This window comes from Zingiber officinale, chromosome 9B, assembly GCF_018446385.1.
Source record: "Zingiber officinale cultivar Zhangliang chromosome 9B, Zo_v1.1, whole genome shotgun sequence".
Lineage (NCBI taxonomy): Eukaryota > Viridiplantae > Streptophyta > Magnoliopsida > Zingiberales > Zingiberaceae > Zingiber > Zingiber officinale.
The window spans coordinates 91,877,450-91,896,498 of record NC_056003.1 but is presented as its reverse complement, the minus strand read 5'-3'; the positions used below and the strand labels follow the sequence as shown (position 1 = coordinate 91,896,498).

General features: G+C 39.1%; 4 protein-coding genes and 2 long non-coding RNA genes across 7 annotated transcripts; 4 read left to right on the top strand and 2 right to left on the bottom strand.

Annotated features, from left to right (window-relative positions):
• Positions 1-940: 940 nt before the first annotated feature.
• Positions 941-2,045, top strand: LOC122022435 (protein FLOWERING LOCUS T-like). Of its 2 annotated transcripts, XM_042580434.1 has the most exons (5): positions 941-1,155; positions 1,225-1,286; positions 1,366-1,406; positions 1,482-1,698; positions 1,796-2,045. In XM_042580434.1, exons 1-5 carry the CDS (start codon positions 961-963, stop codon positions 1,824-1,826), a joined length of 546 nt encoding a protein of 181 aa, XP_042436368.1. In that variant the 5' UTR covers positions 941-960; the 3' UTR covers positions 1,827-2,045. The 2 variants fall into 2 exon arrangements, with proteins under 2 accessions (XP_042436368.1, XP_042436369.1); XM_042580435.1 differs by lacking the exon at positions 1,796-2,045 and having other exon boundaries at positions 1,482-1,702.
• On the bottom strand, positions 1,934-2,747 carry LOC122022434. The gene has a single exon (XM_042580433.1). The coding sequence runs from the start codon at positions 2,661-2,663 to the stop codon at positions 2,106-2,108; it is 558 nt and encodes a 185-aa protein (XP_042436367.1). The 5' UTR covers positions 2,664-2,747; the 3' UTR covers positions 1,934-2,105.
• Positions 2,748-4,263: 1,516 nt separating this feature from the next.
• LOC122024447 (R3H and coiled-coil domain-containing protein 1-like) lies at positions 4,264-7,986 on the top strand. The gene is made up of 6 exons (XM_042583078.1): positions 4,264-4,572; positions 4,678-4,766; positions 4,850-5,128; positions 5,229-5,390; positions 7,295-7,384; positions 7,508-7,986. Exons 1-6 carry the CDS (start codon positions 4,283-4,285, stop codon positions 7,699-7,701), a joined length of 1,104 nt encoding a protein of 367 aa, XP_042439012.1. The 5' UTR covers positions 4,264-4,282; the 3' UTR covers positions 7,702-7,986.
• Positions 7,987-11,425: 3,439 nt separating this feature from the next.
• LOC122025129 lies at positions 11,426-14,190 on the top strand. Its single transcript, XR_006123607.1, has 5 exons — positions 11,426-11,972; positions 12,060-12,139; positions 12,525-12,676; positions 13,474-13,699; positions 13,784-14,190. It is a non-coding gene; the product is annotated as an uncharacterized LOC122025129 (long non-coding RNA).
• A 582-nt stretch (positions 14,191-14,772) lies between these two features.
• On the bottom strand, positions 14,773-16,674 carry LOC122024085. Its single transcript, XR_006123334.1, has 4 exons — positions 16,127-16,674; positions 15,960-16,039; positions 15,669-15,849; positions 14,773-15,132 (listed from the first exon to the last, which is right to left on the bottom strand). It is a non-coding gene; the product is annotated as an uncharacterized LOC122024085 (long non-coding RNA).
• A 250-nt stretch (positions 16,675-16,924) lies between these two features.
• LOC122024082 (protein MKS1-like) lies at positions 16,925-17,872 on the top strand. The gene has a single exon (XM_042582628.1). It carries the CDS (start codon positions 17,021-17,023, stop codon positions 17,639-17,641), a length of 621 nt encoding a protein of 206 aa, XP_042438562.1. The 5' UTR covers positions 16,925-17,020; the 3' UTR covers positions 17,642-17,872.
• The last annotated feature ends 1,177 nt before the right edge of the window (positions 17,873-19,049 follow it).

Below are 19,049 nucleotides of genomic sequence, written 5' to 3'. Positions count from 1 at the left end.
AGAGTTAGAAAGACCCACGAGCCCTGGTTAACTGTATCTGATCCATATCTATACAGAACAAATCACTGAGATTCTTCTCCTCTGCTCGAGGCATTTGGCTTGGCTTTCTTCTTCTTCTCAATCACTACATTTGTTTAAGAATAAAAAAAAGAAAGAAAGAAAGAAAGAAAGAAAGAAAGAAAGAAACTAGTAGATGGATTCTCTCTTGATCCAATTGTCTGTGCACCATTGGTACAAGGTTTTATATTTTGAAAACAATAAACCCTACAATCTTCACACAATAACACTAACATAGTTCCTTATTCCTTTGACTATCAATTTACTGTAAGAGTTGTCACCACTTGGAGTTCAAATGCATTCTTTTAACAATACGTTAATAACAAAACAAAAGTCAAAAATATATTCCCATGCCCATCCTGAGGTGAATGGACGGGGGAGAAGGTCCTTTTGGCTTTTGAAGATTAAGATGAATAATTCGAGAATATATTTAGTGGTGTAAATTTGGTCAGGGCAATCCAAAAAACCCTCATAATCTTTTCTTCATGTCTCCCCAAATCTTCCAAAGCATCAAGCAAAGGAAAGATGAGATGTGTGTGGCTTTGGTCTTGTTAATAACGTCGAACTTTAACACTCCCATTGTATGGTCGCATTGAAAAAAATAAACATAACATTAGATTAGATAAGGTGAATGCCAAAATTATTACTTGAATACGAAATTGATGTTCCTTTTCGCCTTTTGAATTAGGCCCTTTGAAGCACTCATATTACTTGTTGAGAATGATCTTTCCTCTTTCAATGACCAATCTTAGAAAACAAAACCAAATCTTAATATTTGGATCTTCATAACAGTACCACTAATCTCAGATTGATTCCTGGACCATCACTAGACTCTATATAAATGCTCCATCTCTCCCTGCCATTCCCACCTTCAATCCATTGCTCACCATCATCAATCCAATCATGTCGAGAGATCCGCTTGTAGTTGGCAACATTGTCGGTGACGTGCTGGATCCGTTTGTCCGGTCTGCTTCGCTCGTAGTGCTCTACAACAACAAAGAGCTGACCAATGGGTCCGAGCTCAAGCCTTCAGTTGTGGCTAACCAGCCCTGGGTTGAGGTCAAGGGACATAATTCCAACAGAGCTTATTACACTCTTGTAAGTGAATTTCTGCATTCGAGTAGGTCAAGTTTCATGAGTTTATTGGCCATGATGGTGTGTGCTCAGGTGATGGTAGATCCTGATTCACCAAGCCCCAGCAATCCAACCAAGAGGGAGTACCTTCATTGGTAACAATCATAATCATATTTTCCTAGCAGAAATCGATTACTTAGAATCCCTGACACTTTTCTTAAAATGTTGCCATAGGATGGTGACTGACATCCCAGAAACATCCAATGCAACTTATGGTGTGTGAGGAAAGTGATGCTAAAGAGGAATAAGAACTTTGTTCTTAAGATTGATTGATGAGTTTTTGCTTGTAGGAAATGAGATTGTAGCCTACGAGGGACCCTGGCCGACTGCTGGCATCCATCGGTTTGTGTTTGTGATGTTCCGGCAGTCTATTAGGCAAACTATTTACGCACCGGGATGGAGGCAAAACTTCAGCACCAGAGACTTCGCAGCAGTCTACAACCTCGGTGAGCCAGTCGCCGCAATGTTCTTCAATTGCCAAAGGGAGAATGGATGTGGTGGGAGAAGGTAAGTATACATATATCAAACTACTCAGTCGACAGAATTGACTCAAACAACTGCTTGGAATGTTTCTATGTTCTTCAACTGTTTGATAATTCAACAGGTACCAAGCAATTAGTAGATGGATGCAGTGATCCGGATGACCTTATTGCAGCTATGCAAACTGTGAATTATGATAAGATGTGTGTTTACTTGTTCAACTCTGTTTCTGTAATTGAAGACTGAGGAACTAGAAACTGAGTTGAGTGATAATCAAACAATTATCAATTTCATTCACGATGCTTGCAACTGATACAAAACTAATCAAACAAATAATCAATCTCTGCCATAGGAAGAACTTAATTTGACTGCGGTAAGAACTCAAACGATACACACACATGAATATTTCAGTATTAATTCACAAGAACTGGGAATCAAGGCTGCCAAGTGCTAGTGCCTTCCTGCTGATGCGTTTTGGCAGTGCTGCTGCTCATTGTGCAGTTGCCTCCTTGGTCCGTATAGGCGTAGTACCTCAGCACGAAGGCCATCGCCATGACCACCCACTCCATGCAGAATATGAGCACGCACAGGGCTCCCACCATCCTCAGAATCACCACACCGTCCTCCTCCCGCACGTACGACTTCAGGCCGTCCACCAGGAAGTTGGTGGTCCGGGTGAACACGAGCACCGCCACCGCTCCCTGGAGGATGGCTGCCAGCACGGTGGCGACCATGTGTGCGCCGTACCAGCGCGCGGAGGGGCCCCCGGCGGCTGCGCACCCGGACACGGCCGCAGCGATGGTGAGGGCGTGGAGGAGCACGAGGAGGAGGCCGCAGGCGGAGGGGATGAGGCGCAGGGAGAGGGTGAGGAAGACGCAGCTGGAGGCGGCGCCGAGAAGGAGGTAGTTGGAGAGGAGGAAGGCCTTGTGCGCGCGGCGGTGCGACGGGGAACAGGCGGCCGGCGGCGGGGATGCGATCGACATCATTCCCATGGTTGCTATCGCTATAGCAGCGAGCGAGAGAGAGAGAGGTGCGTGTGCTTTGAGATCGATGAGATGGGCGAGGGGGGAGTCGTATTTGAAAGCAGAAGAGGGAGCGGAGAGGGGAATTCGACCGTTGGGAAGAGTTAACGGCTACGCTTACTTTTTTGCCTTTTAGTCCTTCAATTTTTAATAATGTTTATTTTTCAAAATCATACCGAATTATATGGCTTTGGTTGAAATTTGAGAGAGGTTAAATGCTCGATGTTTGTCACAAAAAAAAAAAAAAAAAAAAAAAAAAAAAAATTCAGTTCGGATCCTCTGTCTCCAAATTTCTCTGTTCTCATGTCCCCTTGTCGATCGGACGAATCAGATTATATCTCAAAGATATCTTACACATCACGAGGATACTGCACTCATCTTAAAGATGTCATGATGTCTTAAGATGTAATCTGGTCCGTCCGATCGACAGGGGACACAGGAACAGAAAAATTTGGAGACAGAAAATTTGATCTCAATAAAATTATGTTCAATAAAGAATACGATGTTTGAAACAAGAAGTTAAAATCATAAACCAGCTTATGCTCGATAGACATCCTTCTCATTGTTTCGTCCTCCCTAAGGACGAAGTTATATTTATTGTGGCAAAAAGTGAATACGTACGTCCTCAGCGTCCCCGCCAACCCGTCCCAAAGCCAATACGGAGGAGGTAAATCGCAGACGCCTACTAACCTTTGGAATACGAAGTTATATTTATGACTATCCGGATGGTAGCTCAAGGGCTGAATAATAAGTGAGAAAGAAATTTACGAGGGAGGTAAAAAAAGCTAGGGAAAAAGAAGATTAGCCTGGGATGACGATGTTGACATTGGCGAAAAGAGGGGGCTAGCCTGGCATGATAGTCTCGCATCGACGCTCATGACCCATAACTTGGATAAATTACTCGGACAAGCTCCGCCATTGGTCCTCCCTCTCATCATTAAACCACAAGCCACGTTAGGTTGACAAAATATGAGCTTTGCTCGAAGTCATTGTGTGTTCTCTTATTAAATATGTTAAAAGTGATTTATGAAATGTTATCCTACCTTACATTTTACATCCCATTCATACTTAAAAAGAAAATTTAATTTAATTTTTTTCATACTTAATACTCTAATTCAATCATTAAACTTTAAAAATATATCCTCAAACTAAAAAAAAAAAAAATTCTACCACAGCGAGGCGTAAAATATATATCTTTGAAGTAACTTTTATTTTATCTATCATCATTTTTTTACTTTAGTATTGTCTTTGATGTTAACGAGGAATCTTTTTCAAGAAACAATAATTAAAGAATACCTTTAACTTAATCTTGATTATCAAGAGTGTATTTTAATAAATTGCCTATAAAATTTCATGATAATTATAAAAAAAACGTGTAACTAGTGAGCAAAAAGAGAGACTGATAATAATTAAAGGAAATTTAAAAAATAATATTAAATTTGTTAAACATTTCACTTTATTGGTCACTCTTCTCTGCGGGCCCAACAAACTAATGAGCTACTAGAAGGCCTAATAATTCGGCCCATTTATTGCAGCTATAACTTCCAGTGTGCAGGATACGCGTCTCCAAGCGGAAGGGAAGCAGCGAAATGGAGGCTGGCGGCAGTAGTGGCGGAGACGGGTGGAGCGAGGCGGTGGAAGACTTGGTTGAACGAGGAGATATTGAAGGAGCGATCTCCGTTCTTGAGTCCGTCGTCTCGAGGCTGCAATCTGAGGAACCCTCGTCTCCGTCCGGCGACCTCCGGCTCGCCACCGCTCTCGAGGATCTCGCCGAAATACACTCCTCCCGTGGATTCTCCCTCAAGGCCGACGAGATCCGGTCCCGCGCTCTGGCCGTTCGCACTCGCGGCTCCATCGCGCCTTTGACTTCGAGACAAGAGTAAGCTACGACATCGACGTGCTATAATTAAGGGGATTGGTTATTGAATTGGCACTCGTAAATCACTTCTTTTGTTTGGAACCTTTGGTCTGTGGTTTATCGAAGGGAGTCTGGGTCGGCGAGTGAGAAGGTTTCACTGCAAGAGGAAATTAGGGTTTCGGCGTCTCGTGGCGATCAGGAAGACGCGGGAGATGGTACCTTTACTGCTTATTTTTTTATAATTCGGACCATTCTTGGAGTTATAATTGATAACGGAAATTCTTGTGGTGCACGGCAGATTGGGAAGCAATTGCAGACCGCGGCTACCCGGACGAATCTTTTCTTTCTTCAAATAATAGGAGCGATGGGAAATCAAGCCCGCCAAAGGTTGATGCTGAGGTACATATTACTCCAAAGCGGCGTGGAAGGGGGTCATTCATGTATGAAAAGAGTTACCTGTACAGTGAACAGTTGGATTCAGCGACAGCAACTGATGACCGCTCTCAGTCAGATGTTTCTCTGCTGATTAAGGATCGTGAGCATCGTGTTGAAGATGATGCGAGCTTGGTTAGGAACTGTGAGTATTCTCAGCTTTATTTTGCCAGTTTAGGTATATTGGAATTTACCTTTAGCTGAAAAGGAAATCTTGAATGTAACATCTTGACTCATGTTCTCAGTTGGATATGGTACTGACCATGTCCTTGTGCTATACAACTTTCCACCTAGCACCCAGACAATAGAATTAGAGAAGTTGTTTGAGAAGTTTAAAGACGATGGTGTTGCTATTCGATGGGTCAACGATACTGTTGCACTTGCAGTGTTCCGAACTCCAACACTTGGTATGTTTGTACGATGCACCTCTTTCTTTCCGTTGCCTATTAGGAACTTTTTCCTTTTATATAGTATGAAGATTGTCTTACGGCCCGAAGAGTTAATTATGAGTTGTAGAATTATGGCAGCTCTCACATATAAGAAACTTTCTTTCTATCAAAAATGGATATTCTCATGTTTTAACTGAAGAGATGGATGTTGGATGAGTTGGTTTGTTATCCATGCCATAAAAAAAGTTTGACATCTTTCTAATGTTTCTTTTATGCTTTGCCTTTTACTATATTGAAAATTAGGAAAGTTGACAATTGACATTTGTTATTATGAAGAATTGTGTGCATCCTGATTAATCAGAGCTCTATAACATACAATAAGTGGACAAGATTCAAAACCAGATGTGGGTTTGCATCATCTTTTTTTTTTAATATTGGGCAAGTTATTTGAGCAAAGGGATTCTTCGGATTCTTTGTCTATTATCTATGTGATGACAACATTATACTTTTAGCTTTAAAAAAGAACTATCTAAAGTTTTGACCAAGTATTCTAGAGCTACTGTTATTTTTAGTTCTGTTAATTTCATTTCCTTTAATATTAGTTGGAAAGACAACAATATTGGAGCTATTGTTGTTAGAATGATATTGGAACATCAAGACATGATTGCTCATATAGCAAACATAGCTGTGTTTCATAAAATCGTAGCTGAATTCAGATCCTACTTGGCGTTTGGAATATTTAGGTTATCTTGGATTGAAAGATCACAAGATCCTATGGTCTGGATCACAATCTTAACTGCCATGGATAGCAATCTTGACTACCATGATGATAGCTAATGTGGACTTGACAATTAATAAGCATTGAGAAAAAAAAATCTTATCAAATCAATACACAAAATGAGGTGAAATCAAAATGATTTCGAAGTCATACTATGTCTAAGTCATCAACATATGTCAATAATTTTTATAGATCAAAAGCAGTTGGTTAGAAAATTTCCTATTGAACCATTTCATTTCAAATGGAATGAAAGGGGTAATAATTTGTAGATTCTGGAAGATATGAATCTACATATTTTGGTTGTGACTCACTGTCAACATAACTTCATCAATACTACTATGCTATTAAAATAAATATTATATCATTATCATATATTTTTAGTATATTTTATAATTTGTTTCTTAAACTTTACAAATCACAGTTTGATATAATTTACAAAAAAAATTACCCAAAAAATTCACAATAGAAACCTTGATATAACAACCTTGACTAGTAAAAGAAAGTTCATGAATGAAAGATGACCTGGATTTGACCTCAGAGATTGGTTGAAGTGCTGGGTGAGGTGACGAGTTGATGCACTAATGTATCTGCTGATTATTTGTTGTAGTAGTTCTTCTTACATAAAGTATTTATATTTTTCTCACATGTATGTGGAAGTATCAATTCTATTCATTGATGATGTGACAATCGATTCAAAAAGGAAAGGTATAAAGAAAAAAATAGTTTTTTATTAGATTGTCATCCATTTTATCTTCGTTGATGGTTCAGTTTTGACCTAAATTGTGCCAAATTTCTACCTAGTAATAATAATATACCTTCTCTGATTGATTCCAAAGAGGTAGAAATGGTTTATGTTACATGGTCCAGTAATGTTCTACTATATTTTTAATACATTATGGGAATAGACGATGTATATCTAATTAATTTTCAGATTGTTAGAATCATTCTTTCAATGTGCACGTTATCTATTTTCCTATAAGATAAGGTTTTGGACCACAGGCACTATCCAATTAGGTATAGTAAAGTAAGCTTGTCTCTTCTAATAAAAATTAGTGGTTGTAGATCAGTTCTTGGTCTTAATTGGATGGTTTTGTTTGTAATTGTTTACTCTAATAGATCTTTGGTACATTGTCTCTATTTGCAGCACGCGATGCTCATAGCAAGATTCCTTTTCCATTCAAAGTTCGTTTTCTGCAGGAGGATGATAGTCTCCGGGACCAGATTTCCGCCAAAGGTATTATTATTATTATTATTATTATTTTCCTCTCTCCTCTCTCTCTCTCTCACTCTCACTCATGTTTTTGGTGTGATTTTAGTTGTTTTTGTTTGTTTGTAATTAAATATTGCGATCTTACAGATTTGGAACCTCCATATCCAAGGCCTAAGACTTCTGCACGAACAGCCCAAAGGCTGATTGCTCAAGGGATGGGAATAAAACCTTCTACAGAGTTTGGATCCAACGACCTAAGAAAACAGGAGGAAGCAAGAAAAAATCGCATTGTTGCTCGAAAATCTTTGCGCGATGATGCCTGGGGTTCGGATGATCCATAGCAAGTCATTCTGTCTACTTCAGTTGCTTGTTCTGGCAATCTAAAGCTGTTCTTAGTTTGCAATCTGACCTAGTGATTTGTAATGAACTGGTTATTTGTTTTGCTTGGATGCTGTGGTCTGGGCTTCTCACGGTTACTTGTTCAAAGAAGCCGGAAGAGAATCGTTTGGTTTCTGAAGCTGGAAATGCCGAGTGCAACAATGTGACAGTTAGCTTTGATATGCTTGTAAATTGTTTTTGGAATTCTTTGTAAAAGGGATTTAAAGTTCAGATAATTCTTTTTTTCATCCCGTTTTGTTTGACCACGTTGACTGTTTGTTGGTATGCGGCACCATGAGCTTTAATATCCATCCCTCTTCTTGAAGAGGTTGTTTGTAGGAGTTTATGGAGTTCCGAACCAAGGGAGTGGATGAATTCTATGGAACGCCTTATATATTTTATCCACAGTTTTAAGTTCTAAAAATTTATTGTTTGGACTAATTTCGGAAGTGAGTCGTCTTTCTCTCGGTTCGCTAAATATGAAAGCGCCCGCGGTAATACGTCAAGCAGTGTACCTTCACAGCTGGAAAAAAAGAGTAATTTGAAATTGTAAATTTAAATATATTGAAATTTTAAATACTCATGCTTTATATGTATATATATATACACACACTCACTCTCGTGGGCGTCGCCCATCGACACCTCTCAACACGGAGAGACGCCTCTGATCATTGGAGGTGTCTTCGTGCGTGAAAGGTGTCCACGGGTGACATCCACGCACCCAGATTTACAGTAGGGGTATCAGGGGATGTCTGGGGAAGTCGAATGAAGAAGGCAGAAGACTAGACTGCTGCTCGAGGCCGCACACAAAATGTAGAAGAAGCAGCTGCTCGGCGCCGTGTGAGATCGCACGTCGCAGCAAGAGGGAAGGGAAATTAGGGCAAAACACTGGGTGAACAAAACAACTTCTTGTGGCTTTTCTGTGGTGGAACCCTAAATATGAGGCTGAGATGGAAAAACAGAAGATTGAAGATATAATTACTGGGTTGAGAGAGGAACTTTCAAGATTTCCAAGTGATGTTTTCATCTACCACTTTATGTTTTTAATTTAGTTGAGAAACATATATTCTTAATCTGTTCCATTTTGTTTGTGGCAGAAGAAAATATATGATTTCCTTTGTAAAATAGAGACATTCTTTTCTTAAATTGTTCTATTTTCTTTTTCTCCTAATTTTTTTCTTTAAATTTTCTATTTAATCACTCGTATTGAATTATCTGATGATCAATTTTTTTAGGATTTTATTGATAAGTCAGAGGAACAAATTAACTACACTTATCATTTTGGAACCTTATTTCCAGTAGTAGTATCTATTGTTATATTCAGAAAACAAACCTCAGATAAGTTTTAGATTTATCTTGGCTTAATACAAATTCCTTTAATTTGTGCACTAAGTAACTTCTTAACGCCTTGGAACCATTGATTTAGTCTTGGTATATTTTGTTTTAGAATATAATTTTTTAATAATGTTTATAATTTGACCTAACATATATAACGGATTGATGGTGCAAAGATTTGAAATTAATTTGATTAATGGTTGAATATAGGATTGATATCTGCACACCCTTACCTTATACATTCATGACAATCCTCAAATGTCCGAAATTCTACTAAGAGCATCTACAGTGGGAGCTCTTTCCGAGCTCCCATTGTGACGTGGACTTGGCGAAAAACCTCCCTCCCATAGTGGAGGGAGGTTTTTTGATTAAAGCGAAGAAGCGGCTCCGCCGCTGCGGAGTCGCTTCTTCGTCTTTTCATTTTTTTTATTTTTTTAATAATTAAAAAAAAATCAAAAAGCCTGGTAATTAAAGCTTGCTTCTCATTTCAGTGAGAACAACCGTTGTATGCCGTTGAGCAACGACTAATTTTTAGCCGTTGTTCAACGGTTATAATTTAATTTTTTAATATATAAAAAATCTATAAATATGAGATCTATTTTATTCATTCCATTGCTATCTTTGCTCTCAACTCAATTCTTCCTTTCAGTCCCTATTTGTATTCGAGATGGATGAAAATCTCAATACTTCCTTTACGAATCTTTTGAATTCTTCAAATACGGAAGGAAATACATCTTCTCAAAATACTCGCATTCCTCCAAATATCCAATATTCTCATTTTTTCTCTCAACCACAATATCCTCCAAATTTTCAAAATATTTCATATGTTCCACAACATTCTCCAAATTTTCCAAATTCCCAAAGTTCTCAAAATTTTTTGCAGTCGTGGAATCCAAGTAACACCGCCTCAGCTCCATTTGGTATGTATCCATCCAAGACTGGTCTGCAATGGATAGCCAACTTGGGATGCCTTATCCTTACGGGGTTTCTCCTACTCAACCACCTGTCATACTTTCGAATGAATCTAGAAGGGCGACTATTGATCCATCTATCAGCGGCAAAGAATTTCTAACGCCATCATCTGTTCCAGCAACTTAGGTGCCACCACACTCATCACAAGAAGAGCGTGAAGTTGAGCTGGAGGAAAATGAATCGAAAAGAAGATTTTGGTCTCCCGATGAAGATGTGGTCCTTGCGAAGTCATGGGCAACTATAAGCACTAATGCAATCATTGGTAATGACCAGAAGGATCAAGCTTTTTGGAAACGTATCGCTGATTACTACAACAAACATCGCCCCACTGGATCTATGACGAGAAGTTATCAGCGTCTGAAATCACATTATTACAGGTTTGCACCGATGGTAAATGAATTTTCTGCAACTTATAATAATTTTCATACTCATCGGCAAAGCGGTTGGAGTGACGAGAATGTGTTGGAGAATGCACTGAATATGTGGAAAGCCAACAACAATAACAAGGATTTTAAGTATATGCATGTGTGGAGGGTTCTCAAAGACTACGAGAAATATACTCCACAATCAGTTGCTCATTACTCTAACAAGAAGGTAAGGACATCCGAGTCAGGAGGAAACACTTCAATATCAAATCCAGATACAAGTGTTGACTTAGATGACTCTGAAGTCCGCATTCGTCCGATAGGGCAAAAGGCAGCGAAGAGGAAGGGCAAATCTAAAGCCAGAGAGGGCGACACAATGGAACATAACATCGACAAAGAATGACAAGATATTAAAGAATATCAAATGTAAAAAATGGCTTTGCGGGAAGCCGAGATCTTTCATAAGGATTATGAAATTCTTATGAAGGATACCAGTGAGATGACACTTGGATAACTTTATTTACATGAGAAAATAATGAAAAAAATTAAACAGAGACATGGCCTGGTGTAGATGAATTTACGTTTATTTTTATATATTATTATAATATATGTCTTTTCATTTGATGCACTGTAATATTTATATATTTTTTAAAAATTATTAATGTTATTTCATGTTAGCAAGTGATAAATTTAAATTTTATAAAAATTTAATGGTGTATAATGTAAAATACGAAGGAGAAATGAGAATTATATATAATGAAAAGTGTAAGATCCATGAAGGAGTTGTTGAGAGATTTTTTTGATAGTGGAAAGAAGTGTGAGGTTTTTAACTTTTGATATGGCACAGACGTGACAACGAAAGAGCTCATAATGAGATATAACAACTGTGGATCCTCTAATTCACTTTTGAAAATCAAAATATCTGAGAAATTATCCGGATGATATATATATATATATATATATATATATATATATATATATATATATATATATTAATCTGCTGCGGTGAGAGTCCTGCGGTTTTCGTGCGGCACGCTTACGTGGCGAGTTCCACGTCATCCGCGTGAGAAGATAACGCAACGAAGGCAGAATCGCGTCAAACTTCTCCAAGCGATTCTTCATCACGAAACCTAGCCACTCCTCCCTCTCCGAATCGCCGAAGCGCCCCCCTCCTTCGCCCTCCTCGCGGCGAATACACCTCTCGTAGAGAAGCTACGAGACCGGACCTACGACTCTCTCTCGCAGCGAGCCCTCTTCTACCGCGAACTCTCCCTCGCCGCGAGCTTTCCCTTGCCGCAAGCCCTCTCTCGACCGGCAAGCTCTCCCTCTCCGCGAGCCCTCTCCTTCCTATGTCTCTCCACTCACCGACGAACTAGGGCATCATTATCCGCTCCTCTCATTTAGTGCTGCAGGAAGTTCATTTGGATCATACTTTCTTCTCTGATTCATTTGGAGCAGCATTGCCCCAAGCCTAGCCTCAGGTGTCTTGTGTCGCTACCGTGGAGGTACAAGGTGTCGGTTCCATGGCCCAAGAGCAGAGACATGGTGAGATTAATTCTTGGGTAAGCCGGCTATGGTTTTCATTTTCCCCAATTCTCTCATTGATGGTCGCAATGTATCTAATTACCCCTGATGATTGCCCTAGCTAGTTTCTCGTTGCTTCCGATTCCCGTGTTGACTCGTACTGATCTGTAAAGGAGGAACGTGCTACCACTTTGAGAAGAATATGGTATGATAAGATAGCATCTGTCGAGTATGATTATTTCACATTGTTTCCTTCGAGATACGTTGAGTGTACCTCAGTAGTTGATTTCTTATTTTCCTTGTTCTACTCTTCAGCAATTCTACATTAAAAATCACCTTGCCCTCTATAAAATTTTCATTCATTTTTAAAAATATTCAGCCTTGAATTTTTGAACTTATTGGAAACTTTTTTGGACTTCGTGTAATCGTGTTGACTCAGTATTTTAGAGATCACATCCATGGAACTTTGATAAGTGTGAAAATAGAAGGGAAAATGACGGACGTATTCTGCTTGCTATCAGATGATATTTTGGTTGCTTTGGAGCTTTGCCTATCATTCATTTGGTCTTCCTAAATTCTCTATTTTGCAGTCAACAGATTTGTTATGATAATGTTCCTCGCACCAAACTCGTTGAATATAAGAAAGACCAAGACTGAGTACGGAGGTGTTTACTTGGTTTTCCTTCTTAGTGGAACTCAATTTAAAGATGGTGTTTCTAAATACATCAAGTTCATCGAGCAAGTAAGCAAGTATTCTCAGCTATTTTGATATTCCTGTATTAGAGGCCAAGATGCAATTCCTTCTATAATTATGGGTTTCTCGTTTGATTATTTTTTTCTCTAGAGTCAGTGGAATTTTGCTTTTAATTGGTTCAATTAGCACTTATGACCTAAGGCTTACCTTTTGATATTATTGAATAATGAACATGAATGCATGCCCTGTTCCATTCTGTTTCTGTTACTTTCTTTAAAATGTACAATGCTCTTTATTAATTCCAAATTTTTGATAAATTTTCATTGCAAGATTATCCATTGTTGATTGTCCTGGGTGGGAATACATTCTAGTATCTTGTATTTTTTTAATATTATGTCGTCACTCTTCTCCAATGACTCATTTGAGATGAACTCTATTTTCATTAAATTGACTACCTAATGAGAATGATTATTTTATCTAACCTTAGGCAGTATTGGATATCAAGCTCCAGAGGTAGCAACAAACCTTGTCTTTGGTATATGAAAAGAAACTATTTGTTATCCTTGTGTTGGTAACATTAATTTTTTTAATGCCATCATCACTAAATCATCTTAGATATGGGAAACCATTCCTGAAAATGTGCAATGATCTTTTGTAAAACTACATTCAAGTTAAAACTTTTTCTATTTTTCTTTGATTTTTAATCATTTTTTAAATAAGTCCTCAGATTGTAATAAGCATATATGCCACTTTGATTTCCTAAAACTGATTTTTAATGAGATTCTCAATCTGATAATTGATAGATTTGTCTAAACTAGTAATACTTCTTTTCTTGATTTTACCAGAATCTTCTAGCCATCAATGGGGGAGGGCACACAAGGGGTCCTTGATGTTGGTTGTGGTGTTGCAAGCTTTGGTGGATATTTAGGGGATAGGATCCGATACAATTTGCATTAGAGTGTGGTATTCCAACCTTTTTATCAGTAATTGGAAATCAGAAGCTGCCATTTCCCAACAATGTATTTGATTTGATTCAGTGTTCACTTTGTATAGTCCACTGGGATGCAGATGGTACCTGTTATATTTTAATCAATTCTTTTGCTTTTGTAGAGTAATGTTTATCCTCAATTTTATATCTGAACTATGCTAATGCAGGTGGGAAGCCACTGGAGCTCAATAGGATTCTTAGACCCGGAGGTTTCTTTGTTTGGTCTACAACACATGTTTACCGCTAATGAGAGGGACCAAAGCATCTGGAAGTGTAGTGACATTTGTCAATTTCTTTAAATTTCGTGACCTCCTTTGTCATCAGCAAGACTACATGGCTTTCGGGAGCTATACTATCTTAAATTTTTATCTAGCACCCTTTTAAATTTTTGTCTGGACATTGACTACTTGACGCAAACTTTGTTTGTAAATGGTTAAATGTTGTAATTCTAGATATAAACTTGGTTTGTTAATTTATATCATTAAACACTGTTGAATAATGTTGGTGTTGTAATTGTGGTATGATAATGTTGTTGTAGCTTTCAATATATTTGACGATCTTGTCAGTTTGATCCTCTTCAATTTCAACATGTAGCTATAATGAGTCTCTAATGTTGTTCTTGGATTGTCTAATGTTGTACTTATTGCTTTTACTTTGTCGTAGCAACTGTGTCTCAGCACTGCATCAGTTATCAGTATTGATCTCCATAATCCATATGCAAATGCATCTGATCCAAAATATGACATGTGGAACTTGAGTGGGAGAGTGGATCATTCCTTGCTCCAGCTCAAGTTTATGAGACATTTGAATTTGAGCTACAACAACTTCAATGACCTTCATATACCACACTTCATTGGCTTCCTAAAGAGATTGAAGTACCTAAACCTCTCAAATGTAGGCTTTGCTGGCACTAGAAAAATGAGGAAAATCGAACTATTTTTGCCTTTAGTTGTTAGACAATAATTACTCATGGAATGCAAGAGAGAGAGGGAGAGAAAGAAAGAAAAGGATACTCCTTGAGAAGCTCCACGGCAGAGAGGTGAAGCAAATTTATGATATTTTAACTAATTAATACAAAATTCAATAAAATTCTTTCACTGAAACAACAACAGCAAAGTCTACTAATATACAGAGGGAGATCACTTGTAGGAAACAATGAAGCAAACAACTAGTATATAATTTGACACAAGAATGAACAACTGCACGAAGCCAACATACTGTCGTTACAAGAGATAAAGAGACAGAATTAAGAAAATGAAACTATCATTACAAGTTTAAGCAACTTTAAGCAACTGGCTGTTTAGAAACAAATTACAACACCCGAAGCCAACAAACAAATAGTTACAGTCCAATACCTGACCCCAGAACATACAACACAAGAAGAAAAAAAAATAAAATAGTAGAATTAATTCAGCCTTTGCTCTTTCCCCTGCAGCTCCAAGTGCCACATGCAATGGATAAAAGTGGTCTGGCCATGGATGTGCCATTCTAGCATTTGGTGCCTTCTTCATCATATCTATACAAATATAAAGAACATAAGATTTTCAGTGCAACCCTAGATTTGTTGTCAAAACAATAATAATAAAAACTACTGCAAACAAATCCCACGTTAATGCATTTCCACTATTATCTCATCATAATCTATTTGTTTGAGATAATTGATGCTAGTAAATTATCAAAATTCAAAATTTGCAAATTCTTATAAATTTAAACTGCCAAAATTTTCCAACATTAAGCAGTTCAAACACAAGCTTTTGAGAACTGATTTTAAAAATGAGCTAAGCAAAATTTCATGTTGCACTCGCACACAAAGAATATGCTATGGATGTCTAAAGAATTTAAATTACACATCGAGGAGAATGAAGCGCCATGTTATGTGAACCAAGTCAAAATTCAATGGCTGGAATCACTCATTCAACGTAATAGATCCAATTTGATTGAAGCAGTAAATAACTTAAAATAGAAAAAAAAATGAGAGACAAAAGCCTGCATAGGGTTATTGACAGATGTAAATGCAAAGTTCGTAAGATAACACCCACAAATATTCCTCACCATCAAAGTTAAAGTGTATATATATATACAACATTGATCTCCTACGGCGCGGTTGCTGCGGTTTCGTGCGGTTTGCTGACATGGCGACCATCCGACATGGTGAGGAATATTTGATCTCCTTGATCCAAGCCGGCATGGTGAGGAGATCAATGCCGTCTAGAAGATTTTTAATGTACGATTGCTAAAGAGTAGAACAAGGAAAATAAGAAATCAACTACTGAGGTACACTCAACGTATCTCGAAGGAAACAATGTGAAATAATCATACTCGACAGATGCTAACTTATCATACCATATTCTTCTCAAAGTGGTAGCACGCTCCTCCTTTACAGATCAGTACGAGTCAACACGGGAATCGGAAGCAACGAGAAACTAGCTAGGGCAATCATCAGGGGTAATTAGATACATTGCGACCATCAATGAGAGAATTGGGGAAAATGAAAACCATAGCCGGCTTACCCAAGAATTAATCTCACCATGTCTCTGCTCTTGGGCCATGGAACCGACACCTTGTACCTCCACGGTAGCGACACAAGACACCTGAGGCTAGGCTTGGGGCAATGCTGCTCCAAATGAATCAGAGAAGAAAGTATGATCCAAATGAACTTCCTGCAGCACTAAATGAGAGGAGCGGATAATGATGCCCTAGTTCGTCGGTGAGTGGAGAGACATAGGAAGGAGAGGGCTCGCGGAGAGGGAGAGCTTGCCGGTCGAGAGAGGGCTTGCGGCAAGGGAAAGCTCGCGGCGAGGGAGAGTTCGCGGTAGAAGAGGGCTCGCTGCGAGAGAGAGTCGTAGGTCCGGTCTCGTAGCTTCTCTACGAGAGGTGTATTCGCCGCGAGGAGGGCGAAGGAGGGGGGCGCTTCGGCGATTCGGAGAGGGAGGAGTGGCTAGGTTTCGTGATGAAGAATCGCTTGGAGAAGTTTGACGCGATTCTGCCTTCGTTGCGTTATCTTCTCACGCGGATGACGTGGAACTCGCCACGTAAGCGTGCCGCACGAAAACCGCAGGACTCTCACCGCAGCAGATCAATTCTCTATATATATATATATATATATATATATATATATATATATATATATATAATATTCGAGACTGTTAAACTAAAGCGCATGAACAATAAAAACAAGTAGACTAAACACGAGGAAAAGCTCTTCCACGTGCTATATAAAGCTTGGTGAAGAAGCTTCAACCATATTGCCTCACCGTATTGACTTGACTCATCTTAAATTATCATTTTATTAATTGATACACAAAACTTACGCCTTTCCTTTTCCTCCCTGAAAAATAAAAATAACCCGCAAAATTGCGGTCTGCACTCATCCGCTGCTTCTCTTCGATCGCCGCCTGGATTCTATGGATCCCTCCGGCTTCCGCCCGTCGCCGCGGCAGGAGATACAGCTCAAAGGCCCCCGCCCGTCGGCTCTCAGCCTCAAGGTCAGCAAGGACTCCCACAGCATCAGGAAGCCCGCCGCCGCCGCCGCGCCGAGCCGTGACCCGGTCATCATCTACTCTGTCTCCCCGAAGATCATCCACGCCGAGCCGGGGGAGTTCATGACGCTGGTCCAGAGGCTGACCGGTCCGGGCTCCGCCACGCTGCCGTCGCCCGGCGCCTGCGCCGGCGCGCTCTCCCCCGCAGCGCGCATCGCCTCCTTCGAGAAAGCCACCCCGCCCGCGTCCGCGCTCGTGGATCTGGAGCCGGATTGCGGTCCGGCGCTGGGCCGGCTGGGCGCCTTCCCCGGGATCCTGTCGCCCGAGCCCGCGGCGCTCTCGCCGATACCGCCCCACCTCTTCTCGCCCTCGTTGTTCTCCCCGGAATCGAGTCCTGCTTTCGCCGACGATAGCCCCACCAATGTCGGCTACAACTTCCTCACTAGCCCTAGCAGCAATTTCCTCTCAACACCTACCGTTCCTTCTCCCGGAACCTTCTGGGAACTCCTACACCAGTTCCCCGATTTGATCGAGAAATCAATATAAAAAAAAATTCAAATCAAAATCAAAATCATTGTGACCAGTAGCTGATGGCTTGCTCTGTTTATGAAACTATACAGAGATATATATTTGAAAGCATCTTCAGAAAATATATATTTTTTAAGAATTTTCAATGTCTGTACTTTTATAAAAAGATTATTTTGGTTATAAAAAATAATAATAAAGATAGTAGATGAAGCCAAATGGATAAGTTCGGTCATCTGATTTTGTTTTTCTTTTTATAATGTATGTTAATTCTGGAGATAATAAATTAAAAAGTATTTACGAAAATTTATCGTTTTTGGATTTGTGATAAATGAGCTTTCCTAGTCCATTAAACTCGGCAAGTTAGTCGGACCAGACACGAGTTGGGCAGAGAGGTCAAGTTGTTCAACTTAGTCAAGCCAGTGTTTGCTTGGTTTGAACATAATGATCGAATCAATCGAACGAACGGGTTAGTTCGGGCAAGCTAATTAGATGAGACAGGGCTGAGTGAGTTGGAGTGGACTAGTTAGGTCGGTCATGTAGGTTGGCCTAAGTGGTCCGAGGGAGTTGGTCAGGCCTAGTAGACCAATCAAATCTAGCAGACCATTTGGACCATGTGAATCCAATGCATTAGGCATGTTGAGCTCACAAACCAAGTGAACCATGTTATATGATCGAACTAACTATATAAATTAAATTAATTTAAAAAATAATCTTGTGAGACTCTCAGGATGGAGAGCTTCCTCTAGTCCGTAAATTACGGATCAGAGGAGAGCTTCCTCTAGTCCGTAAATTACGGATCAGAGGATGGTCCATTACATGAGGACTCTTGATTTAGATAAACCCCATCTTTAAATAGGTAGGATCCATTCAAATCAAGGATACATATACCATCCTCTAATCCACAATTTATGACCAAAAAATCCCTACTGCTTAGGATGGCAATGGATCAATTAAATTATATATTCTCCCTCTTCATCCCTATTTACTATATTCATGCTCATCCCTATCCAATTTTAAATTTTTATCCTCATCCTTATATCCATCAAAAATTAAATATTCATCTACATGTCGGATTGAATAATATATCCATTATTTTTCAATAAAAAAATATTAGAATTAACGTCACATTAAAAAAAAACACATTAAACATCTATAGATTACTCTAAATTTAATCAAATTCAATAAAAAATAATTAAACATCAATAAAAATAATTAATAATTTTTTTTTAAAAAGAATCTTTGATATATTTATAAAGTATGAGTACAATTCTACTGGATCTACCTTCATATCTGATTATTCGAATACCCATATCCAATTATTTAACTATTTAATCGAATCCAAAAAATCCCTTCCCACCCTCGGTCAGATATCGGATCCTTCTCTGAATTCGGAGGAAATTATCATCTCTAATCTCTTCCTCCTAGA